This window comes from Saimiri boliviensis, chromosome 13 (assembly GCF_048565385.1).
Source record: "Saimiri boliviensis isolate mSaiBol1 chromosome 13, mSaiBol1.pri, whole genome shotgun sequence".
Lineage (NCBI taxonomy): Eukaryota > Metazoa > Chordata > Mammalia > Primates > Cebidae > Saimiri > Saimiri boliviensis.
The window spans coordinates 7080658-7108415 of record NC_133461.1 but is presented as its reverse complement, the minus strand read 5'-3'; the positions used below and the strand labels follow the sequence as shown (position 1 = coordinate 7108415).

Genomic DNA, 27758 nt, shown 5'->3' with positions numbered 1-27758 from the left:
CAGCTGCTCTGACCTATGACTCCTGTAGCAACAGTTCTGTGAAAATGCTGAACTTTGGAAAAGAACTCCAAAGGAAGCTAGGCCTGGGGTCTTTTCTGCATCAAAACTTATGAGGCATGTTGAAGTGGTTGTGGTCAGTGGTTATCATTTTCTACTTGCGTAAACAGAACAAGCTATATTTGGAGGAAATTTTCCAAAATTATTCCTCACAACAAATTAAAAATGCAAATCAAGAGCTCACGAAACAGAGAAGCAACATTATCACATATGAGAGCTGTTAGAAACAACATACAGTGAGTCTTGGAGTTTGCAATTATTAAACACAGAATACTTTCTGTAGATACATGTGCATTGTTTTAAAAAGAAACATTTGCAAAAATGCAATACAGTAAGAAACTACAAAAACAGAGAGTAAAAGTGAAATTTTCATTAAAATGTTTTTAAAACTACAATGAAAATTGGCATCATTTAAAGAAATAGTAGCTACATTTTTTGAAAAGGGATTAAAAATTAGAAGTCACTGTTCTAGAATGTATAATATATTCTATTAAAAAATAAAAAGGAAATCCATACCTAGACACAAGGCACTAGAATTGCTGAACACAGAAGATAAAGATAAAATCTTGAAGCCACAGAAGGAAAAGCCACACCAATTAAAGGAAATGACAGTTAGGATGACTGCAGAAATTTCAACACCAAAAATGAAAGCCAACAGACAGTCACATAATGTCTACTAAGAGCTGGGAGAAAACACCTGTCAACTAAGGATTGTCAGTCAGTAAAATTATTTCTTACAGTTGACGGGGAAATGAAGATATTTAGAGAATAAGCAAACACTGGAGAATTTTATCTCCAAGAGAACTGTTATAAAAAAAAAACTTAAGAAAGAAAATTACCCCTGAACAGTCTCAAATGCAAGAAAAACTATCCATTTTGGTGATCAAATGAAATGGGAAAAAGAACAGTGTACGATTCTCTTATTATGATATAACTTATATTAGAAATCGTAAATGAAAATAATGAATTTCACTTAGAAATTGAAAAACGTAATCATTATAAAAACGGATTGAAGGAGGTATTTTAAAAGACTTAGAATTAAATGGTAATGCAAGGCATCAGACAGTATCTAAATAAACGAATAATCGTACCATCCACCGTGTTCATGAAATTTAAGGCTCAATATTAAAATGCAAACTCTCCTAAAGCTGATCTATAGAACAATCAAAATCTCAATCTTGATTTTCTTAATGAAACTTAAGAAGCTAAGAACAGTTCTCAACTGTTTTGTGGATGAATAAAGGGACAAAAATATCTAAGATACTCCAATCAGTTAGTGACTCTTATTATGACATTTATGTATCATTGTTATCATTACTGCTATGATAGCAATTTTACAATCTTAGTACCTTTACCTGGACACACCTGGCACTATCTGAACACTGTGAAATTTATATATATATATATATATATATATATATATATATATATATATATAATTAGGTTCTACAGTAGCTGTTAAAATAGTTCCATGCTTGGTTTACCCCAGATATATGTTTAATTTTTAGAATACAAGCTCTGCTCCTTTGCCAATAAAAAAAACAAAAACTGAAAGAATATGGAATAATAGGAACAGAAAACAACTCTAAGTAACAAAATAATATTTTGGGGCACCTCTTAAGTGGAGGGAGTACAGATTTGACACTGGTGCTCTAAGCTGGGTGCACAAGACAGAGCTGCTCTTTCTTGTTCTATCATATCAGTGCCGCTCTAAAGGCAACACACCAAATGTACATAAGAATACTGTCTTCTTCTGGCTTCAGACAAAACTGCATTACCCTAAGAGTGACCCAAGTAGGTTGACCCACTTCTGAATATATTCACAGTGTATCCACAGGGGAAAATAATAAACTTTACTCACAAAAAAAGAGACGGACCCTTGATTGTACAAATAAAGGTTCAAGATAAAGGGGTTTGGAGTGGATCATAGTGTGTGTGTCTGAGATAGCCTCAATTCAGGCCCAGCTCTACCTATGTGGATGAAATATAGTAAAGAGGTACTAATAGACCTATAGCTTTATCATCACATAGGATCATGCATATAAGCCATCCACAGCGTAGAGGAAGTGGCGGCACAGGGAAGGAAGCAGCCTTCCCAGGAGACAGGAACAGCAGTGCTATCTTGGTGCCGGCTTGCAAGAGTGGGCATGGTGCTAACGAAATTGGCAAAGGCTGTGGAGGCTGCAGCCACACATTCAGCACCCTGGACACCGTCCAAACCCCAGAAACAGGTTGGCAGGGAGGCCAGAACTTCAGAGACAATCAGTAGCGCCACATGTATTTTCAGAAAATTTTTGTGGGATCACCTTTGCTAGGCACTGAGAGGGACCAGTGCATCTAAATAAGGAGTCCAAAAAAACAAGTAAAAATGACAAAAATAACAATGATCATAAAGGCTGAGGGTTGGCTTACGATTCCTCAATGAACAGATGTAATACAGAAGATTGCCAGAATTTTTCAGGAGCAGCTTTCAGTGTGGAGGTAGGAAGTGGTGGGGAAGGGATAATTGCTCCAGGTACAGGCAAAGCATAAGAAAATGTGTCTTAAGCCTGCTTCCTAGTAGAACTGAGTCTTGCATAAAGAAGTAACAAAAAATGAACTTTAACCATCCCGACTTTGACTTTGCATTTTCCCTCAAATTCACCATGTCCTCTTTCTTAATCCCTCCATCACAAGTTTCCTTTCACGGGAAAGGTTTCCGAAGGATTCTACACTTACAAGCTCCAATTGTTCTGTTTTTCTCTCCCATTTTCTTCTCTGCACACTGAGTTTTTGTGTACCATTATGGGAAAAACTGTACTTGATAGGGTTATCAATTATGCCTTCTGACTGCAAAATCTTATTGATAAGGTATTCTATTTTACTCATCACAAGCAAATTTCACTTAAATATGTCTCTTCCTCTTAGTTTTCAAGACCCTCCCAACCCCACTATCTTTTATCTATGCCCTGCTGGCCAGCCATTTCAGTATTTATTTCTGGCTCCTGAAACAACAGCCCATCTATTCCCTTGCCGGCAAATCTACTCAGATGTGCTGCCTTTATCCTTCTTGGTATTTCTCAGCCGAGCAAGACCATCCACGTCCATGATTTGTACCACCACCTCCATGCCAATAACCAACACATCTGAATCCACAGACCACACCCTCTTATCAAGTAAAATCCTATTCACCAACTGAAGCCACAGCAATGCATTAAAATGATCTATTTCTTCATAGAATTACAGTCTGGTGTGTCAGATAAAAGACACTGGGTTACTCCACTTCCATATCTCAAAGGTACCTCAAATGAAAGATGTAGCAATATAACTCACTGTCTCTTCTCTCACACAATCGAACAACATATGTTATAAATTTTAACATCTCTGATTCTGAAGCTGTATCTCCCTGTGCATATTCAGTGCTACCACAAGTAGTTTAACTCATCCGGACATCTTTTACTGCTTCTCAACTCATCAACAATTCCACCCGCTCCCAATTTGCTTTCTATCTTGTGATCCATGGTGATTCCATGTCTCAAATGTGGTAACTTTCATACATATTTTGGCGGTTTCATTGTTTCAAGACTACACTCAATTAGATTGGCATACAAAACACTAACATACATCTTGGGATAACTTTTCCAAACATATTCCTCATTATGTTTCTGTGCAACGCTTTTATTTCATTCAAACTAAATCACTTACAGTTTTTCTGGTGAAAAGCGATACTGGTATTTGTCATCGGGTATTGTAATCATACAGTTGGGAAGTCCCCTGTCATGCCTTCTTCTTAGCTAATGCTTCTAAGTGCTTCAATATAAGCTTTGGTGTTATGTCTTGAAAGTGCTGTTCTATATTGTGACGTAGTTTGAATTAAATCCACCTTACTTCCTTAAAATGACGTACTCATCTTTATTATGACAAAATCACACTGTGCTCCCTATCATCCTACATAGAATATAAATAGGATCTGAATTTCATGTTTGTTTTACTAGTATTTACTAGTACTTAGCACATTAGTAAATGAATAACTGATAGATGAATTGGATGACATATTTAAAATTCCTGCTAAATTTCCAATTTCCTAATCCTGATAATTGGATGCCATATAAAATGCTTTGTAATTCTTAAAACGTAGAATAAAAAATTCTCCCTAAAATTTATTTAAAAGTTCTACAACAACACTCTAAAAAAATTCAATATGACTCAAATATTTTGGGAAACACATTATTATTCCTAACAGTTAGTAAGTCTCTGGACTGAAATTAGAGAAATGCACATTACATTCATGCAGATCAAGTTTTTTTGCTTGTTTGTTTGTTTGTTTTTCTCAGCAATATGAACACTACAGATTTCATTTACCTATGTTTATCTCTCGGGAAGAATCACTTCTAAATAATACTGCAAAAGAATTAAAACATAGCCAAGTAGTCCTCTTTAGATTTTATTAGCCCATACATTGCAATAAGCAGACCTTACAACTCTGTCTCTTGAGCTTCTAGGTAACATCTGGTAGTTGATGTGTCTAAGTCCTGTTACACAACATTTTCTGGCTTCTTAGTGTCATCCAAGGGATTGACGTGTGACTAGACTAACCTGATTTATTCTGCCTGCTGCTCTCATTTGTACAGGCTGTTATTAATGGATAGACTGAAGTGTGGTTTATTACAATTCACTTTTTAATACCAAACTTTAAAGTGTTGAGGTTTATATGCATATTTTCACATCTATGATATAGCAGTGTAATGAACACACAGATTTATACACAAATTAATCATCATCATGTTTTCTGAACAGACAGATACACTTTACAAAAAAATTGTCTCATAATTTATATAGACTAGAATTCAGGCTTCTATTTCCAAAATTCATTACATGTTTTAGAAGGCTATGTAAGCGTCTCCTCTAATGCTCTTCATATTCTCAACACTCAATTGAAAAATGTGTCATAAATTCAGGAGATAAATTGTAGCCTCCATACAGCTCTAACCTATTACTTTTGTGAACTCAACAACTATGTATATATATTATTTAAATTTTCTGTAATCATCAGAACTAGAGGAAACTTTGACGCATCTGTATATTGATGCATCCATATAAAATAGCTTTCCCAAAATATGAATTTACCATTTTTCATTGCCAAGCTGTTTGAGTCATAGATATTTCTGACATTTAAGCACTTCACCTGGTTAAATCCTCCTACTGTAGGTCTGTACTTGAATGTTAATCTTTCAAGAAGACTTTCTCTGACCTCTAGACTGTTAAGTTCTTTTGCTGTATTCTCTGATATCATCCTATTTTCTCAACCATGACCTCAATGCTTTATTCTTGCTTAAGGTTGCATTTTCCACTAAACTACAAGCTCTAACTTCATTCTTATTTGCACTATTTTGAACCATGCTTGTACCATAATAATTCTGAAGGAAAATTGGTTTAATAAATGAATTCTGACTCCATTACTGTCTCTCACTAACTCCATGATGCTCAATGCTTTTCTGACACTCACGTCATCCCTGACCCCAACCACAGGCTGACCACATTGCTTATACTTTCTTATCATCTCAGATTTGCAGGGATATGGGTGAGAACGAGATGAGGATATGATACATGGATGGCATGAAATATATGCTGTGCATATATCTGCCTTCAAAAACTGGAAAATTAATGCCTTCTTTGGGAGCCTACTAAAATGGTCTTTACTTTAAAACCACTGTGTACAACTGAAGACTCAAAATGTCTCTGTACTAAAAAGTTATTTCAGCATCCCCACGCAAAACATTACTAATATATGTCTCATTAACCAACTCAATCTCTCTCTCTCTCTCTCTCTCTCTCTCTCTCTATATATATATATATATATATATATATATATATATATATTTTCACACTTATGACTTCTACCTCTAACGTTCCTATGGTAAAATTATCAAGTCCAAAGTGAATATAACGTTTTAACAATCAACCTTCAAGAGGCAGATGTATTTTCATTTAGATACTTGTTTTATTATTTAAAGAAAGGCTTAGCTGTGTTACTTGTATTGCTGTCTTGGCAGACTGTTTAAAATCAATACTCTGGTGTTTAGAACTAACAATCTTTTTGTTTATAAATAAAACATCTTAATATTTTAATGAAACACAACATACACACAATATATTAGTGTACTGCTACATTACAAAATAAGTTTTAACTATTTTAAAAATGATATCAACTATCCCTACAATAATAATATTAACAGACAAAACTTTACAAATGACAAAGCTATAGTTTAACCGGTTACTTTTTAGAAAGAAAGGAAAAGAGACATTAAATAGGAAAATGTTTAGGAACTAGAAAATAAATTTAATTAAGGGAGTATAAGAGGATCTCAATGAACTTTAAAAAGAACACAGAAATATATATCTGGGGCCAAATACCACTATCATTTTTAAATTGTGTGATACTTTACAAAGTTAATCAAGTATTCTGAAAATTAATTACTTTATATGTAATATAAAAGCAATGGAAATCATGTAGTAATCTATTTCACAACACTATTACTTAGATCATAATGAAGTTGGAGCTACAGGAAATTTGTGTTTATAATTCATTCACTTACATATTTTGAGTTCTTCCCTCATCTTCAACTTTCTCATTGAATGGAGGAATAACAATATGCTATCTTCAGCTTTTACTGTTTGATCATTTGAGCAAAAATTTGTTAAATATATGGTATTTCCCAGGCAGTGGTGATAAGAAAATAAAGCAAAGCTTCTCAGCTGAAGAACTCACAATAATTTGGGGAGGGGACAATATTATAATCAAAAGATTATGATGATAAGTACAAGTCATCTCTCACATAGGAGAATGGTGAAGAAAGGAATTCTGGGGAAAATCAAATCTTGACCTGAGTCTCAAGGTAGGAGTTTGAATTTACTAAGTTGGAATATGTGACAGACTTTCTCCACAAAGATTGAGCAAACAGTTATTTTTAATTGCCCAAATCATGGTGCACCAGGAGCTCAGCATGTGTGTTTCAAGACGGTGTTAGATCAAAGTTCTGGGCACCATAGCATCTAAAGATGAGATGATGAAGTTGGGGAGATCATGAAACACTCTGTAGACCCTGCTAAGGAGTTTGTCTTTTATTCTGGAGGCAAGGAGATAATGAAAGAAGTTTAATTAGACCAGTATATAATCAGGTGTAAATTTTAGGAAGTCCACTTTAACAGCTGTTTGGGTAATACAGGAGGAACATATCTAAAGTAGGAATAAAAGTTGAAACTCCTGTTTATTCTATTCTAGTAACCCAGGTACGAAATTAGGAAAGACTAAATTAGTGCCGAGATACAAAACTAAGACACAGATTCAAGGAATAATGAGTAGAGGTGGAATGAGAAGGAAGAATAACAGGTCATTTCTACAGTTTATTGCTTGGTGGACCTGAAGTTGGCAGAGCCATGACTCCAGATATTAATGCAGAAGGAAAGCAATACTTTCTTGCAAAAATATTGATATTCCTAAATTTGAGGAATGGGACACGCACATAAAAACTGCAGTAACTTGAGAAATGAATGGATGATAAGAAAATAATACTTGATGTATATTCTTCCACATGTGGATACTATAGCTAATGTTTGGCAAACACGTATGATTTACGGTGATTTCCTTAGAAATCCCACAGTGTCGTGAGAGGAAAACAAATAAATATGTAAAGAGATAATCACAACACAATGTGTGAGGGCAACAAGAGACATATCTGTTACAGTGAGAACACTGAGACAGAGGTCCTTCTTGGCTGGACATAGGAAGAAAGAAGGGATAAAACAAACGGAATGACCAAAGGGGCAGTATTCAGGGAAAATTCACAAAAGAAGGAATTTCTCAGGTAGGCCATGTTCTGGTTCTTCTATTTGAGCAAAGCCTATGCTGCAGGCACCCTGCCTTCTCTTTTGTTTGTTTGTTTGCTTGTTGTTTGTTCTGAAACGAAGTCTCGCCCTGTCGCCAGGCTAGAGTGCAGTGGCTCAGTCTCAGGTCACTGCAACCTCCGCCTCTCACGTTTCCTGCCTCAGCCTCCCGAGTAGCTGGGGCTACAGGCACGTGCCACCGTGCCCAGCTAATTTTTGTATTTTTAGTAGAGACAGGGTTTCGCCATGTTTGCCAGGATGGTCTCAATCTCTTGACCTCGTGATCCACCCGTCTTGGCCTCCCAAAGTGTTGGGATTACAGGTGTGAGCCACTGAGCCAGGCCCACCCCACCTTCTTTTATTTTATTTATTTATTTATTTATTTATTTATTTATTTATTTATTGAGTCAAAATCTTGCTCTGTCGCCAGGTGCCAGGCTGGAGTGCAGTGGTGCAACCTCGGCTCACTGCAATCTCCACCTCCTGGGTTCAAGCAATTCTCCTGCCTCAGCCTCCCGAGTAGCTGGGACTACAGGTGCACACCACCATATCCAGCTAATTTTTGCGTTTTTTTAGTAGAGATGGGGTTTCACCATGTTGGCCAGGATGGTGTCGATCTCTTGACCTCGTGATCCGCCCACCTCAGGCTCCCAAAGTGCTGGGATTACATGCGTGAGGCACCGTGCCCAGCCACCACCTTCTTTTAGAGCCCAAATGTGCCCTGACATTTCTCACCCCTCAGCTTTTGCACCAGTAGTTTCCACTGTCCAGGATGCTCCCCCTTTCTCTGCCAGCCCATGATTCACCATTCTTCTGCACAGTTGACTTCCATTGACCTATCAACCTCAACGCAAAGTCTCTTTTGCAGGGAAGTCTTATCCTTATCTCATAAATTAGTTCAAGTCCACTTGTCATACACTCTTTATACATTTTCTTCTTTTCCTTTATCACACTTAATTGTAACTGTAAATAATGATTTAAATATGTTGCTTAATATTTGTAACTAAGGCCCTTAAGACTGAGGTCCACATCCATCTGGATATTCACTGTGTTCCCAGTGCCCAGTACAGAAGAACCATAAATAGAACAAGTCACAATATTTATTTGATGAATAAACGTATAAATAAATGAATGAGTTGAGAAAGACATAGGCAAGATAAACATACACCAAAACACAGAATATTTACATTGCAAATCGTTTTGCCAGAATGAGAGCTTTGTTTCAGAGGGAGGATACTGAAGGAAGGCTGGTTGTACAGACAGGGATCAGAGTGTTAAAGCTCTTGACTGTCATGGTAAGAAACCATATACTAAGCTGCTGAACGGTTTTAATCAGGGGGTGGATATAGTTAGATTTTCGTTTCATGTATCTCTGATCTAACTCTGCTACATCAATAGAAAAGATGTTTGGAAGAAAGGAGATGAGTATTACATTTGACCAAGTGAGATACTGGGCACCAAAACGAATGTAATGCCTGTAGGAATGGAGAAAAGAAAAAGCGTGAGCTACTTCAGAATGTAAATTCACTAGGAGTTCGTAATTGTCTGAAGACAGAAGGAAAAAGAAAAGTCAAATATGTTTCGTATGATGTGGACTTGACTGGGTGAATATTGTGCTAATGTTCAACAAATGAAGATGTGCTGTTGTTCAACAGAATAATAATATTCTATTGTTCTCAAGAGAATAGTGTGCTATTATTCAATAAGCAGGGAGAAACTTGTACTTGGGGTATTTTTTGAGAAAGGGGTGTTCATTTGGGGATCTGGGGCCAATGAGTTCAAGTTTGGACATGCATAAACCCTAGATGTGCATGGTACATATAGGGAATTCCTGGTACGTAGCTCTGAATTATGAATTCAATTTCCATAGAAAATGCAGTAAAATAAATAAGTGAATACCAAGTGGTCTAGATATAAGAATAATCATTACATTGTTCAGTAAAATAAAAACTGAGTCAAAGTATTATTTTTCCTTACTGTGATGACATCTGTGACTAACTCTAATTAATCATTTTAATTTTCATAAGAAGAACTGCACAGAAGTTAACAGGAAGGATTTAGAGTCAGACCATACAACATTGAAATTTTTATGCTGCAATTTTTAAAGTGGCTGATTTTGGGTCAAGTTTCCTAACTTTTCCAAGCTTCTGTTTTCTTATTTATAACATAGGAATATAGTTATATATGTAACTGTTTTCCCAAACTTAACTCTATGGAATTCAAAGAATCATGATACGACTTTCTTTCTAACTATAGGCTCTGGCTAATGTAGAATTTTTTTTTTTTCGTTGGGGGAATCCTATGGCTTTTCAATCCTTAAAAACAAACAAACAACAATAACAACAACAAAAACCTTTTAGGACTCACTTTCTGATAGTTAAGCTGCTTTAGAGCCAATAGCCACACAAAACATTCTCCCTTTCCTGTCACCATTCCCTATGACAGATGTCTCTATGAGAGACCTACATAAAGAAAATGGAGACAAGCCTGTCCTTCTTCCTCCGGGCGCCCTCACCCCTCTCATCTTCTCCAACTCCCTGGTTAAGAAAAAGGTTTAAGACAAAGAAGAAAAAGTTTGCACATTTAGCAGGTGATATTTGTAGTTAACTCTTGACTTCAGATGAATACATTGTGAGTGGCAGGTATTTACGTATCGGAGGGCATAGTTATATAATCACTTTGGACTCCTTCTTTCTGATCAATTCTGTCTGACTGATGTCTTAAGACAAGTCTTGTGACAGCTCTAGGTTCCGTCTCCCTGATATGCCACCTGGATGGCAGGTTCTTTCAAGATGGTTTCAGCAGTGACCACTTGGCTTGTAGGTAACTTATACTTTACTGCCAAACCAGGATGTGGCAGTATAGGCTTGACTCACTGTTTCCCGCACACTTCCACTGCCGTCACAGGCTCCTCCATCCAGACTCTAGCCTGTGAAATTTTTCTAGTGAGAAGTGGGCACCATTCCCTTTGCTTGCAGGCTTCTAAACTCTGGGGCATGAACTCTCTAGCTCCACTGTTCCACTGCAGTTTTGTGCTACTAGTGTTCTTAGAGAATCCCTAGCCAGGATAAAAATGCTTCTACTCTAAGACTTTGGAAATTTCCATTTTCCATTTAATTAAGGCCACTGGAAAGTTAAAAGTAAAATTTAAAGCAGAAACTCAGTCACTTAAATTTTATCCAAGAGTTGTTTTTAGAATTTTAGGAGGTTCCTCCCCCCTATTTTTCTCACCTATAAAGTTTTCATTAAATTTTGAGACAATAGGAAAAATTAAATTTTGCTGTATTCATAATAATTATACATCTTTCAGCATTGTTTTAGCAGCTACAAGAGATAAAGCATAATGATCTAAAAAGATTTTTGCCTATTATTATTTTCCTAGTGTAACACTAATCATTCACAACCACATGATCTTTAACAAATTTAAACTGTTGCTTATTATCAAAGAAAAGTAAATAAAATAAATGATCATTTTTTTTTGTATCCCTGGCTACTGTTCAGAACTGAGTATCAAGGGGAAGGTCTACTGAGAATGAAATGAAGAATCTGAATCTCAGTCTGAGTAAAAAGAAAGAATGCAGAATTTAAAGTTACAAAGAGTGGGTCTGGATAGTAGCTCTCCAGTTATTAGTTGTATCAATGGGCACAAGCTACTTAACTATTTCAAAATTCAAATGATTCATCTATGAAACAGGAGCACAGGAAAAACAATATAATTTTCTTCTGGAAAATCAAGGGATAAGTGTTCCTAAAAGCAGTTTTAATGGAACAGTGAACAATTCTACAGTTTTAAAATATTACAGCTGCAACAGTCTTGGATGACGTAAAGTTCTATGCATCTCCTGCATAAATGGAGGTCTACAGGGCTGAACTACTCCTAAGGTCACATGGACAGTTCTTGATCCAGGGCCTAAATGCGGCTTTGAAGGTGAGATAAGCTTCTCTTATTTCAGTAAATCTTGTATGCCTCTAAAATGCTTATTTCTTTTAACTCTTGTCACATAAAAGATATAGACACCCTCCCTAAGGTACACAGTATAAATAGAGTAATATTATCTACATGAAGGGAACATAAAAATGGTAAGAGGCAAACTTTTCCTGTGATCCAAACTTCCAAGCACGTTTAAGGCCTATTATAAGTTTTTTGTCTTAAATTGAGCTACAGCCCTTTGTATTTACCATGATTACATTTTGTTTGTCTGCTACTCCTGGAGAACAGGTCAGACTTCGTATCCACTGGTTCCAGTGCCTAATATACAGCAGGTACACAATGAACATCCAGTTAATGAATCAATGTACTGTAGGAGCTACAGGACACAGCAATGCTCTTGGTCAGCTGCTTCTGCCTCTCTGCAGCTTGACTTATGATCTACAAGTATATCCTCCATGTTTAATTCCTTTGAAACTAGCATGGTTTTCAGTCTTTAGGAGTTCTCATTTAAAATGCAGACTGCCCTAGACGGAGTAATTAAAGGCCTCATTATGTAAAATTCCTCATCCTTAAGGATTGGTTGATAGGGAAATTCTACAGTGAGGACACCGGCTCAGAGTAATATCTGCTTGACTGAGACACCAGATAAGATACTGAGGTAAGAACTGAGGATAAGGGAAGCCTGGCAGACAAGCGGGGAAGTGCCAAAAGGGAAGCTACCCATGGGCTCACCACAATTCCTTTCTCCATTTGCTACATGTGGGCAGTTATTTGATCCAGACCAGGGCCCTCATCCACGTTATCAGAGCACAGATTAAAGGCAAACGAACAGTGCAATAAACAAATGCCTGAGTGCCAGTCAAGTGTCTCCCATTTCAAGGATCATCCTTCCCATGATGTGAGCAATAGAAGAGCAATTATTGAAGATGGTTTATAAAGATCTTAAAAAGTTGCTTAGTAGCCTAGAGAAATTTTCCACAAATTATGCATTATATAACCGAACAAGAAATTTGAATTTGCTCCAACAGGAAATTCAGAGATTAGAAAAAAAAAAATAAAAAAGAAGAAAGAACTTCTTGGAAAATATATTCTTAGACTTAACCAACAATTCCGATAAAAGATTGTGGCTCATTGAAGTTTAAAGTAAGGTGAAGTAAGGTAAATTTCCTAGTGAGACTAGTCAGTATTTGTTTTAAGGATTCAGGTAGAACAACTGACATTGGAAATGATCACAATAGTACGGTAAAGAAAATCATGTGTACCCTTATGCCTTTCAGAAACAGATCAAGAAAGCTCCTTTTTTGGTAACCAGCCTCATGAAACTAGTTACTGCCATAATTCAGAAAAAACACAAGTCCCTATGTAAGAGAAGGCTGCAAGCATGAGACACAAGAAAAACGCTTTCCTTACCTTGAATCATAAAGTGTATTTTTACGGTCAGTCCACCTATCCCCAAAGAAAAACTGATGCCAATTGGTAACTTGCTAAGATTGTTTGTAAGGAAAGAAGCCAACACTGAAAACAATGCAAAAATTCCAAAGTACACAATGCTGCGTTGTAATTTGCTTAGATAAGAACATTAGCTCGAACTCATATAATGTTCTATGTTAATACATGGATGTTTTATTAGCTGGAGTTTTGTGCTTAGTTCTCCAATAAGCTCCCCTCTCCACCTTCCCTGGCCATTATTCTCATTTCAGCTCTAAATATCTGACATGCTCACAAAGATCTCATTGGTGCACCTCTTGCAACATCTTTAAAAGTAAAAAGAACATTTTCTATTCTTTTATTTTCCAGCAAAAGATATGACATTAACCAATCACCAAATTACTAAGTACAGCAGCCACCGTCATTTCTACTTCTCTTTCTCAACACAGACTTCATCTCATTAATTTTATTGATACCAAGTTTATTCTTCCACTATATTGCCACAGACACTACTGTAATATTGCTTCTAACAATTTCTCATTTACATCATTTTAATCGTCTTATTTTTTCTGTTCCTTTATTCTCTCTCATCTCAGTTCATCATCCACATTCTAATAAATCACACCCTTACAATAGACGTCTCAAACATCACTATCCAATTTAAAACATTAAATTACTTCCCACATTTTCTAAAATTATGTGTGAATCACTGGAATGGTTTCCAGAGTTGTTCATAATCTGAATCAGATGATTACTTCAGTCTTATCTAACCTCCTCTCGTTCCAAAGTTACACACCTACTTTTCAAATGGTCTTGACTACCTGATATGCATCCACAGATTTTTTCGTATCTGGTGTCTCATTCATTCTACATGCTTTATTTCATTTTATTCATTTATTCATTCATTGACTTATTTAGGTAGTTATTCAGGTAAATTTCATTAGACATCAGCTATTGCTAAACACTGATGAGGCACTGGAAATTTAAAGATGCAAACCGAATTTGTTGGGTTTTGTTTGTTTGTTTTTCAGGAAGCTTGGTGTCCATACAGAGAAAGAACGTTTGATTGCAGTGTGCTTCACAAGCATGTGATGGAGCTGTGGCTACGTGAGCACGCCGCACACCTCATCCATCCTGAGGACACAGTGAGGGCTCTGTGGGAAGCAGCACTCCAGCACAGGTCTCATGTCACATCAAGTGTTGCTTGCTTCTCCTTCAGGTGCACTCCATGTTACGCACATGCCACGGTCCTCACCCAACTGGGCATGAACACACAGTAAGCTCAAGAGCAGATGCCGCATCTCAACCATTCACACATCTCAACATGTAGCATACAGGTAACGATTTAATGACCAATTATGGGTCAATAACTTGTGGAATGAATCTATGAAACAGTGAAGCACAGGTTTCAATGTGATCGCACGTGACCACATGTGAAGTAGTGTCGGTAGCCAGCCTGTCTCATTCGGCAGCAAAATCCATAATGCTATCTGTCAAGTGCTAATCCCATGAGGAATCTGAAGGTCTGAGGGATTAAGTCCATTGCTGCTTCTCAAAGTCATAGCCAGAAAGTGGCTGAGCCAGAATTCCACCTCAGACAACCTAGCACTGTACTCTAAGTATATCTCATGAAACTATTACATATATAAAAAAATACAACATAGAAAAATGATATATGATAGTGATATTTAATATTATATGAAACTTTAAAATATAAGTTTACACAAATGTGAAAAATTGAAGACCTAAACAAACAGACCAAAACAATGATCTGGCATATGGCCAGTATCTCTCAAAACAACTGAGCATCGTGTAACATATTTTAATGGCAAAACTCAAAATAAATTTGTTTTAATGGAATGTGTAGAGTGAAGTGTGACCCCCAAATGATCAGCAATACTTTTCCCTTCTGGGGAAGTATAGGTTACAGTGAAAATAACTCGAAACCATTAAGAAACTTTTCTAGAACATGGTATAAAAGTCTATTTCATCCAAACCATGCACTAAATGTGAGATACTGCGAACAACAGAGCAAATCACATTTTTATAACCATTTCATCTTAAATTAAGAGTTGGACCGTATGGTGTATTACTTTGCAGTCTAGAAGAGAATATATACATTGTTGTTAGAATAGAAAGCTATTTCCAATTCAAGGAAGACACTGAAAAGTCTAGCACAATGAACATAAATGTCAGCACTGGCATGTTTAACAGGAAACTAAATACCCTATCTATTCATATGGTCACTACATATCTCCTACACTGAAGGCTCTTAAATAGTGCAGATGGAAAGTATATCTGGAATATTTTCTAGAAAACGTGAGAGCGAACCAAGAAAGTAAAGACTGGGACTGACTGGGTCAAAGTACAGGATATTGATTCAGAGCCTAGAGGAGAAGCAAGCAGGAGACCATGAGAGGAGCCTCAGAGTTGTCAATAAGGGGCATAGCCCCTGTTTTGGTAAGTGAAAGAAAGAATGAAAAGGACAGAATTGAAGTGCTGTCAAAGGCAAAACAGTTGCAAACAGAAAATAAGCATAGTTGTATTTTTTTTAATAATTCTTTTCTTTTTATTTAAAATTGAGATCCAAATGCTGCTTGAGAATAATTATTAAGAGAAAGTCATGTGCACATGCTAAAAAGCTAGAAATAATTGAAACTATTATTCACAACAGCAGATCTCTGCAAGGCCAATTCATTTTGTGCCCATGGAAATCCTGTGTTTTAGATGTTACTTATCATTGCCATGGCAACCCTCATCTATGCCTTCTTATTTCATCAGGACAGCCACTGGCCATTCCACAAATTCTACTTTGTCTGCCCGCCAAATCTGCCAAAGGAAATACGCATTCCCTTCAGACTACAGGGACAAACAAAACGGAGTTCGGGGAATGTTTTAAGGTAATACTGGCTTCTGTATCACAACCGTAAAACTGCATTTCTCTCTGAATTACTTACAGAAAACTCTTGGGGCTTTGAAGTGTACATTTCGGAAGAAAAGTTCCCAGGGAATAGAACAATCTTCTGACTTTGGATATGATGAATAGAAAACAGAAGAGAAGTGACATATTTATGACTAATATATCCTCCTGCTTTAAAAAGCCAACTACAGTTCTTTTGTAGGCACATGCCCTGCTGATTGTGAATAGTCATACTTTATTGTAATCACTCTGTGATTCCTGGGGTGGTATAGTGGAAGTGAGGTGTTTGAAAGTAGCTGGAAAGGGAAAATGCCATGAGGACACACTGAAGCAGAATTTCAAGCAAGTCAGCAGAGCTGCGGAATGGTGGGAAGCTAGCCAGCTGAGCAAGTGAGAACAGACAGCATAGCTCTTTTGAAGCAAAGGCATCAGGCAAATATGCCATGAAGAGGCAGAGCCTTAAAGACTGCCAGGTTCTACAAATAGCTATTATTGCCACAAACAAAAATGCCACTGTCCCATCCATATCTTTGGAAAGGATTGCAAGTTATTTCGTTGGGGTTTTAGCCATATTTATGCATAAAGATGACATTCACATAAAATCAAATGATATAAAAAGACATACACATGCAGCTATCTAGATAGAGATTTTTAATTTATGTGTTGGAGAGTCCAGAAAGGAAAACTTTACCTGGTGCATTTGATACAAATCCTGTACCTGGTGCATTTGGGATGAAGATATTTTCAGAGTTTGGACTGATAGGCCCAAATTTTTATGTTCTCCATCTATCCCACCAGTGAAACCTTATATCATCTATTTATGTTCTGTATTTCTTCTCAAATTTTACTGTATGTTTAAGAATTTTAGTTGCATGCTGTAATTAGTTTTATTTTGCTTCTGCAATGAACTACCAGTAATGTAGAGGCTTTAAACAATACAAATCTATTATCATAGAATCCTGGTGATAAGAAGGCTGAAATATATCTTACTGAGTTAAAATCATGGTTTTAGCAGAACTGTGTTCCTTACTAGAGGCTCTAGGGGAGAATGTTTCCCTTGCCTTTTTCAGCATCAAGAGACTTCCCACGTTCCATGGCTAATGGGCCTCTCAATGTTCAAAGCCAAGGGTGATCATTTGGGTCTTTCTCACATTGTGAGTTCGGACATTGACACTTTGGCTTCCATGTTCCACACTGAAGGCTGCCTATATTACACTGAGCCCTCCCAAAAAAGCCAGGATCATGTCTCTATCACTAACTTTACAACAACATTAATTTCCTTTTTGCCATGTAACCTAACACATTTACAGACTCCAGACTTAAAATGCAGACACCATTATGGGTTATGTTTCCTCCTACCAATCCAAAATCTGGCCACCAAGGTTTATATCAACTCCACAGATGAAATAAATTCCCCCATCCCATGTTGCCCAAAAGTCACAACAGCATAAACTCAAAGACCAAATTTCATCAGCTCAAAAGCCCCACATCACAGCACCTACATCATCAAAATCAGGTACGAGTGAGGCTCTGGGCATGATCCACTCTGAGACACAATGTCTCTCAATCACTGAACCATAAAATATAAGAAATATGTTACCTACTCCACCCACAATGATGGGGTAGGCAAAGAATAACATCTGCAGACATTCCAGCTCTAAATAAGAAAAAGCAGAATAATTTTCAAAAAAGAAAAAGAAAAAGAATAAAGAAATTCACCAGTTCCAAGCAATGTGGAAATACAGCTGACAAATTCCAGTTGGTTTCAAGGGCTTAGAATTACACTCTGTCATTTGAGTTTGACCTTCTGGGCTTCAGTCCCCACTTTCTGGACTTGGGGTTCATGCCTTCTGAGTCAGCCTACTGATACAGTAGCACATGTCTGCAGCTGAGTGGTTATATCAGCATGTTTCTTGCCTGTAGGCGTTTGAAAGTTATGATACCCTTTTTCTATTTCAATCTTTATCTGTCTCTTATAGTTCAAGATGGCAACGTTTTTGCTGATGTAACATTCTCAAGAACCATGTGTGTCTCCTGTGTATGTCCTCAGATTCACTCCATTAGCCAAAGATTTTCTTCACAGGATTTTTTTTTCTAGATAATCTTATCCTATTTTTGGCTTCTGCTGAGATGACTGACTGAAGAGCTTTATGAGTCACACTCCTAATCATTTCAAAGAACCTTTTGTGAGACTGAATTCTCTGATCTTTTGATCTTTCTAGGGGATCAGCAAAAAGTTGTCCTGCTCAGTTTATTCTCTAGGGCATATTTTTCCTATCTCATCCAAAGAGGCCTTACATTTTAATTGACAATAAATTCCTTAAAGTTAAATATCCAAGTTCTGCTTTTTTAGTTATCCATATAACTCCAGGATATAATTGTACTAAGCTTCCTGATTCAACAGAGCAAAATTTCCCATTCCATCAGTTTCCAAGCAGGTATCTCATTTTTTGTTGAGCGCTCGTCATCAGCACCTATAAATGTTATACTTCCACAAACAGTCAGTTTATGAAGATTCAGGTATTCTTTACGGCATGCATGTTTTCTCTACCATGCTTCTCTCTTCTTTCTGTGCCCTTGCTTCCAGAGTCAGTAACATTCATATTTCTACTAACAGTAGGTTTAAGGAAATATAGACTTTTTTCTAACATACTTCTCAAAATTCTTCCAGCTTTTGCCAACTGCCTAATTCCAAAACTATTTCCAAGTTTTAAGTTTTTTTTTTTTTAATTGCTTTTTACAGTAGCACTTCATTTTAGGAAACAAAATCAGTATTTGTTTCTTATTTGCTGCTTTAACAAATCACCACAATTTAGAACCTTAATAAACAACAGAAATTTATTATCTCAGGTTCTCATGTTAGAAATCTGAATGGGTCTCACTGGACTAAAAATCGAGGCATTTGCAGGGCTGTGCTTCTCTTTTTGGAAGTTCTAGGGGACAAGTGACGCCTGGCCTGTTCATTCTAAGAGCTGTTCACATTCCTTAGCTTGCTGCCACTTCGTCCATTTTCAAAGCCCACAATGGCAGCTGGAGTCTTTCTTACATCATATCACCCAACCCTGACCCTTCTGCCCTTATGATTACACTGACCCCTACCGGATAATCCAAGATAATCTCCCTCTGTTACAGCCAGCTGATTAACATTATTACAGTCTTCCACCTTCACGTCTCTTTGCCACAGAACCTGACATATTCATAGATTCCAGCAATTAGGACATAGACATCTTGGGGGGTGAGCACATTATCTGTCTACTACCCATGACTTTTAGTTTGTAACAGACTATGAACTCACTGTTTGAAAGCTAGGATCTTGCAGATACTATATTTCTACAGTGTTAGCATACTGGATCAATAAACAGTTATTAAATAAATGTAAGTGGCTAATACGCCCTAGTAGAAATCAAGGTCTTCTGTACATTCACTTTAAGAATATTAACAAGAGTTATACTTAAGTAGTTGTAATGGCATACAAATTCTAGCATATAATAGGAAAAATGTTTTGATCAAGACATACAACATTATGTGTTGTTTATGATTCCTTCATTTAGTTTTCAAATAATCAAAGAAAAATAAGACTCAAATTGTCTGCAAATTGTTATGAAAGGAAATGTTTAAAAGAATAAATACACTTGATAATATTTTCTTAGGAAAAATAAACAGATCATTAGTAATTTGAAAGCCTATGTCTTGAATACGTAACAATGAGTTAAATGTTAGAGATTCCAGGAGATTTTTATCTAGATGCACGGTAACTAAAGACACACGTGAGAGGTAAAAATGAAGATGGAGTACATGAATTACTTCTTTGTTTTGTTTTTGTCAGGTTTCTTGAGTTTTTCTCTTGTCAGGTGATATAATTTCTCTTCTGGGAAATTTAGTGATGGACGTGGGTGCTGGTTATTTGATGATGGGATTTGACACAGAGGTAATCTCACGACCGATCCAGTCACGGCCCCTACCAGTGCATAAAACTTTTTGTACATTAGTCTACAGTCCCACTAATGGATGGAGCCCTGCTCTGGGGAGACTGTGCATGGGATGAGCTCATTTCCCTCCCTCAACTAAGTGTCTTTCTTGTGTGCTGCTGGGGTCAGCAGCCCTGGATAGAGGGATGGCGTGAGAGGTAAGCAAAAGGAATTGACATCACAGGAAAGCGTCAAAGACACCTGTGTGTTAGTGAGCAGGAAAATTCGTGGCAGATCTAGGAGAAATAAGCTAAAGTTTTCCCTTTGAGTATTTAACATGTGAGCCACAAGTTTCAACTAATGAGAGCATGGTACACACAGAAGACTATGTCAGTAACAATAGGTATTTGAGAAGAAAAGAAAATGAATCATGTACTTCAGGCTCAGATGGGTTGAGAAGGCAGAATTTTATAACAGCGGTAGAGGAAGAGAAGAAAAACCATTGTTTCTTTGGACACTGCAAGTTGAAAAATGTTTCAAACAACAATGAAAAGTTGAATTTTAAATTCATACACCATAATGGTGAAATGTGAGTGATATAGTATTATCCCTTAATTAAATTTCTTAATATAACTGTACTAAAATTACTTGCAATATGTGATGTAATTAAAGTTATAATCTCAACACTTTGTAGAAGGTGTATCAGCAACGTGCTTGTATAACTGATACACAAGCAGTAATTTAATATTTACAGATTACATCAACTCAGGTCACACATTTTCTCTAGCCTTCTGGTTTCTCAATCTCTAAGCAGAAAGGCTGGAGTAAATAAATTCCCAGGTCTTTCTAATCTAAGGAAAATATATACCAATAATGCAAATATATCTAGGACCCCATGTAGTCCAATCTCAGATGTACCCTATTTAAAACATAGTACCATGATTGGCCAATAAATAAACATAAACACAACTAAGTACTCCTGTCCACCTCTCCAGGAAACAAGATGAGGAAGACAATGTTAATATTTTTCTTTATTTTATTTTGTTTTGAGATGGAGTCTCCCTCTGTTGCCCAGGCTGGAGTCCAGTGGTATGATTTTGGCTCACTGCAACTTCTGCATCCCGGGTTCAAGTGATTCTCCTGCCTCAGCCTCCCGAGTAGCTGGGACTACAAGTACACACCACTATGCCCGGCTAATCTTCTGTACTTTTAGTAGAGATGGGGTTTCACCGTGTAAGCCACGATGATCTCAATCTCCTGACCTTGTGATCCACCCGCCTCAGCCTCTCAAAGTGCTGGGATTAGAGGCATGAGCCACCGCACAGGCCGGAAGACAATCTTTCTGTATGGGAAACTTCTTAAAAATCTTCCTTTTCCTTTGCCACTGCTTTCAATATTCTCTGCACAGATGGGAGCTAATCCTGGAAACTTTCTCTCCCACTCTCAGCTTTTCTCCTGAACACCCACCTAGACCAAACAAGATTTCTGTCTCTCTCTTCATTCCTCATCCCTCCTCCTGAGCCCACTATTATACAGATAAAATCAGCCAAGTTATGAGCTGACTGGAAAAGTGAGAGATGGAAGAAATCACCTTCACATGAATATCCTGTTTATTCAGACATATCAGTACATTGATAATTTTTCTTTCTTTCTTTTTTTTTTTTTTTTTTGGTTGTTATTGTTGTTGACAGTGTCTCACTCTGTTGCCCAGGCTGGAGTGGTGCAGGGCCATGATCTCAGCTCACTGCAACCTCTACCGCCCAGGTTCAAGCAATTCTAATTCTAATTTTTTTTTTTTTTAATAGAGATAGGATTTCACCACGTTGGCCAGGCTGGTCTCAAACTCCAGACCTCAGGTGATCCACCCTCCTCAGCCTCCCAAAGCGCTGGGATTACAGGCATGAGCCACTGCACCTGGCCACACATTGGTAATTTTCTTAGTACTCTGATTCTCTGTGATTCTTAAGTTTTAAAATTCATTTCCTGAAAAATCTGCCCCAAGAATAAATGTAATTTTACTTTTCACCTTTTCCATTTAAGAGCCTCTTCTAGGGCCGAAATGAGAATATTTTGAGTCAGCAATGTAAGTGCAATTTTAGCTTGGTGCAAAAGTAATTGTAGTTTGCCATTAAAGGTAAAGGCAATGGCAAAACCACAAGGACTTTTGCATCAAGTCATAATTAAAAAGACAACACATACTGACCTAAGTTTGCTCAATCTTTTATTTTTATGTGAATAAAAATACAATCAAAGTTCTTCTTTCAGCCAGATATGGTGGCTCACGCCTGTAATTCTAGCAGTTGGAAGGCTGAGGTGGACAGATCACCTGAGGTCAGGAGTTCAAGACTAGCCTGGCCAACACGGTGAAATCCCGTCCCTACTAAAAATACAAAAATTAGCCATGTGTGGAGGCGCACACCTGTAATTTCAGCTACTTGGGAGGCTGAGGCACAAGAATCACTTAAACCCGAGGGGCAGAAATAGCACCACTGCACTCCAGCCCGAGTGACACAGTAAGACTCTGTCTCAAAAAAAAAAAAAAAAAAAAAGTCCTCCTTTTAATCTTAGCCTTTAAAAATTTATATTATTTCATATTTCAGTGCAAAATTCAAATGAAACTTTAGTTGTTTAAAAAAATCTATTTCATTTTCTTTCTTACTAGGGCACCTATCAGAACTCTGATTATCTATGAAACTTTAGAAACTTTCAAAATGATGAATACATATACATTCGCATTTCTGATCCAAAGAGGAAAAACACTGCACTGAATATTTCAAATAACATTAAAACCATGACAATATTTTATTGCAATAATATATTTCATTTAATATGCCTAGAAAGCCTTCTAAAACACTCCATTTAAATCATGGCACTGCAGAATATCATTCCCTTCGCCTTTGAAGTCCATCAAGCATGCAGCTTGAGAGGCAGCTAGGAGCTGGCCAGAGAGTTCCTAAAACACTTTGAGCTCCCCAGATGAAAGGTGCTATTTAAGTACAAAGTATCATAATAATTTCTATATATTTAATGACTCCACTCACTTCAATGTCAGTATCTAACTCAACCCTCACCTATTTGGTACTTTGAGGTATATTTCTTAAGTTCATTTTCTCCAGTGGGATGTGGGTAACTTTGTTCCTTAAAACTAGTACAGGAAAACTATGATCAAAAAAGAAAAATTTCATAAACACCCATTCTATGTCTGTAAATAGCAGAAAATCTCCCCACTAGGAAGTAAACTATAAGACCAACAAAAGATGCCTGTCATTAAAGAGACTGGAAGGGTGACCTTCCAGGAGCAGAGCATCTGAATGCCAGTGGGGTCATACCAATAGAATGAGGAATACAGTAGATACTGTTACATTTTCTTCCTTACATTTTCAAGTGGAAAGAAAATGTATGCAAGAAGGCAGTTGGCTGCAGGGAAGTGTTATATTCTGCTCAAAAGGCATTCTTAGTTTGAGTAAAAATTCTGTGAAATATGGAAAATGGTATTCCCTCTTCTAAAAATTCATTAAAAATTATCAAGCATAGTCTTTTCTATTTTTTTGATCTTATATAATTTATCTATAAAAGTAATACCAAAATATCTTATTATTTTCAAAATTTAAAGCATTATCAATAATGTTGAGTCAATTTTTACTCCATCTTGGCCCATAAAATCCTCCTCGTTCCCCTCTTCCTGCTATCCCTTACCTGAGGTCACCGTTACCATTTCAAATTCCTTGTATCACAACATGTTTTCTAGTCATTTGATTTTCTTTACCAAATGTGATTTAAAACTTGTCTAAAGACTCTTTCGAAGTGAGAAAACAATATAATTCTAAAACAATAAACACCTTTGGTATGTCTTCTGTTTTTTATTAAATTTTCGGAGTTATCAAATATTCTGTGGTGTAACTTTTAACATTCTCAGTGATTCTGCACTTATTTCTCTTTCTGAACTGCGATGGCATATTGCAGAGGAGAGTTCACTACAGAGAAAGAAGAGAGCTGTTCAGGGCATTGTCCGTGAGGTGCTCACAAGGCTTTGCACCTGCTAGCCCTTCTTTAAGCTCACTCTTGTCCTTTGCAGACTCCAGGATATGAACCAGCTGTTTTCTCCTTGACTATTGCTCAATCTCACAATCCTCCTTATGCATGCTAGTCTATAATCCTAGGTGATTCATCACTGCACTGTGGACCTGGGTAATGACACAGTCTCTAAAAATAACCGTCAGCAAACCAAGAAGTGAGGATTCATAAAAATGTGCCAGGAGAAAAAGAAGGGCCTCCTTTAAGCCCGTTTCTGTGGTATCCTCTCTTGCCCTGCCTCCCTATCCTCCAAATCCCTGCAGGACCTCCAGTTCGCCTCTTCCCATGTACCAATGGGAATTCAGAAGCACGGCCACTGGGAACAGCAAGAGCTTCAGATTGAAAGGGTATTATTTTAAGTTCAGTAGAAAAGAAAGTTAGAGACTCAGATACAAGGAAATAGAAAAAATGTTGGAGATAAGAGTCTATACAAATTAGTTTGCTAGTCAGGCAAGATAGAGCCAGGAGACGGGACACTGGAATCCATAGCAGTGTGAGGGCTAAAGCACCACTGGAAGAAACAATCTGTGTTAGGAAGATTAATCATCAAAACTTTAGCTCAATATTAGTGAAATATGCATATTATGCATCTAATCTTCAACATCTGGATTCCATACTCACTATGCAATGTTCTGATCATAATCTGCCTATCCATGTGTTTGCTTGCAGGAAGAAATGAGCTGTGTGATTCTAAGAATTCTTATAGAAAATGTATATGTGTATTTACTATGTGTATGTATGTATGTATGTATAAATATTACATATATACATATAGTCATTCCTGTTAGCTTGGCAAATGTGATTCATTTCTAAGAGATGGGTAAACTCTCAATGTGTTGACATAAAGTTTCTGAGACTATAAGTTTCTGAGACTGTGAGAGAATACATCTTGATTCCAGATTGTGATAAATTCATTAAAATAATAGAGACCACCTGGCCTTTCTGCTGCTATTTCTGCCTTGATATATTCTATGAATGCCATTAGAAGTAACTATAGGCCGGGCACGGTGGCTCAAGCCTGTAATCCCAGCACTTTGGGAGGCCGAGGCGGGTGGATCACGAGGTCAAGGGATCGAGACCATCCTAGTCAACATGGTGAAACCCTGTCTCTACTAAAAATACAAAAAATAAGCTGGGCATGGTGTCGCGTGCCTGTTATCCCAGCTACTCAGGAGGCTGAGGCAGGAGAATTGCCTGAACCCAGGAGGCGGAGGTTGTGGTGAGCCGAGATCGCACCATTGCACTCCAGCCTGGGTAACAAGAGCGAAACTCCGTCTCAAAAAAAAAAGTAACTATAATCCCCACTTGGGAGTCTAAGCCCATCTAAACTAACTAAATCTCCTAAACTAAAAAAAAAGTCACAAGGTATAAGTATGAATTTTTTACACCCACCTAAAAATTTCAGGAAATTGTTTTTAAGTCTGAGACACTTGTTTTCCCAATAACCTATACCAAGCATGCTTTGTCTTTAAAGAGCACATGATCAAACTAATAAAAACAACAGCTATTGATAGTTGAGATCCGACAGGCACTCAAAAGATTCATAAATATGCATTGGTTAATTGTCTTTCAAACAATTCTGTGACATTAGTTTTATTTTAAAATCTAAAATATTGAGGGATAGAACATAAATGACTGTGTTCAAAGTTTACATCATGCAAAGAAAAGCAAAGCCAGATATGGAAGTTAGATCTGGTTTCAAAGGCAGTGCTCCTTGCAGCTGTCCAGGAGACCATCATCTCTCTATCTAAGGTGACTTGGCAAACAGATTTTCATCTCCAATGTGAGTCCACTGGGGAGCCCTGGAAATTCTCGCAATGCTTTATAACATAAATCATCAAACTGGCTTGAGAAATTCTTCATCTCTACTAATAATACAAAAAAAAATTAGCTGGGCATGGTGGCGCGTGCCTGTAATCCCAGCTACTCAGGAGGCTGAGGCAGGAGAATTGCCTGAACCCAGGAGGCGGAGGTTGCGGTGAGCCGAGATCGCACCATTGCACTCCAGCCTGGGCAACAAGAGCGAAACTCCGCCTCAAAAAAAAAAAAAAAAAAAAAAAAAAAACCCATAAATCATCAAACTGACTTGAGAAATTCTTCCTCCTTCAATTTCCCCAGGTCATGAGTTGAAGCACACTACTAAATAAAAATTAAGCCAAAATGACAACTAAAGCCTGCCTGGCCTCAGATTCCCTCAGTGCTGTCTAAATTATTACTAATCCCTTCCCACTTCTTATTTCAGTAAGTACTGGCTTCCTTAATACTGCCTCTTTCTAAAGAATTGTAGACAGTCATGTCACTGGATTTATGTCATCTCAAATGGCCTTGGGCCACACAATGTCAACTTTTGTTGTCATGTAAGTTTTCCAAGTCTCCTTTTTATGGTACCAATTTTCCCTCTATGCCAAATGTAGATTTCCTCAGAAGTTTTGCTCTAGTTGATCTCAGTGAAAACAGAAACCTCAGCTCATCTTAACCTGTCCTACTTCGTGGAAAAATCTCCTAGAGTTCCATTCAGATTCAGTCGTTCACAGCAATAAAATCTCCTTCTATAAATGTAGTATGGTGGCCCTAAAGAAACAAAAAGCAAAGAAAAAAAATACCCCTGGAGCAAAAAGGCTTTTTAAAACCTAGAAGAACAGATTGAGTGCTACCGTTTAGTCATCTCAAATAGAGCCAGAAACATGGATAGCATTGCACATGTTGACAAAGCAGGACGGTTGACACTATATTCATTGTGAAACCACAACTTTAAATCCAAGACGTTATTTTCATGACCACCAAACTCAGAATGAAAATATAACTTATGAAACCTAGACCATACCATACGTCACTGCCTCTAGGTATAGGTTATATTCACAATTATCAGTTAAGAAAAGAATACATACCTTTCCATTTAGAACTCTAGCACTAATCGTCTGGCAGAGAAAGTAAGCTAACATTTGTACCTTTTGGGAATGCTTCAAATTAGTCCAACTGTAGCACATAAAATACCCATGATTTCTGTGAGTAATCCATTATTAGCAAAGCATAATTAAAATCACAGTCCTTTAGTGGTATTATTAAAAACATTCCTACTGCTCAAAGCTAATATATATGCCACAGTTAATACTTGATTTAACATACGCCATAATGTCGTAATGAAAGTCATCATTAACCTTATATTAATAATGTTTTAAATTTTAGTTTTTTAACGGAGTATCAAAGCCCTGTGTAGATGTTACTTCTTTAACATGAAAGAGAGACTTCAAGAAAGTTTACATATATTTCAAATCCTCCTATTGCCTATTATAACTTAAATAAAACAATACATATGAATTGAAAAAAATCTAACTATATAAAAATGGGCTTTACGTAATTTGAATCGTTTTCCCATTTAAATTAATGCATGTGATGCTCTTGCAGTGAAAACAATGTGATAACCAATTTTATGATAATGAGTGATAACTCATACTCGAGCCAGTCAACATCACAGACCCTTTTTTAATGCTAGCAAGTTAAAAGGAAAATTGAGACAGATTGCATAAACTGATTATCGCACACAATATCTGCAAGAACTTACAAATGAGGATTTGGC

At 37.1% G+C, this 27758-nt stretch overlaps 1 protein-coding gene across 7 annotated transcripts in view; it reads right to left on the bottom strand.

Moving 5' to 3' along the window:
- NETO1 (neuropilin and tolloid like 1) overlaps positions 1-27758 on the bottom strand; it is a 114244-nt gene that overhangs the window by 77531 nt on the left and 8955 nt on the right. The window contains exon 5 of one of the 7 annotated variants that reach the window (XM_074383248.1): positions 1507-26752. The exons of the other annotated variants lie outside the window; for them this stretch is intronic. Coding sequence (XP_074239349.1) covers positions 26664-26752 — 89 coding nt within the window. The 3' untranslated portion in view covers positions 1507-26663. Of the gene's footprint in view, positions 1-1506; positions 26753-27758 lie in introns of those variants that run through there. 7 annotated transcript variants of the gene reach the window in all.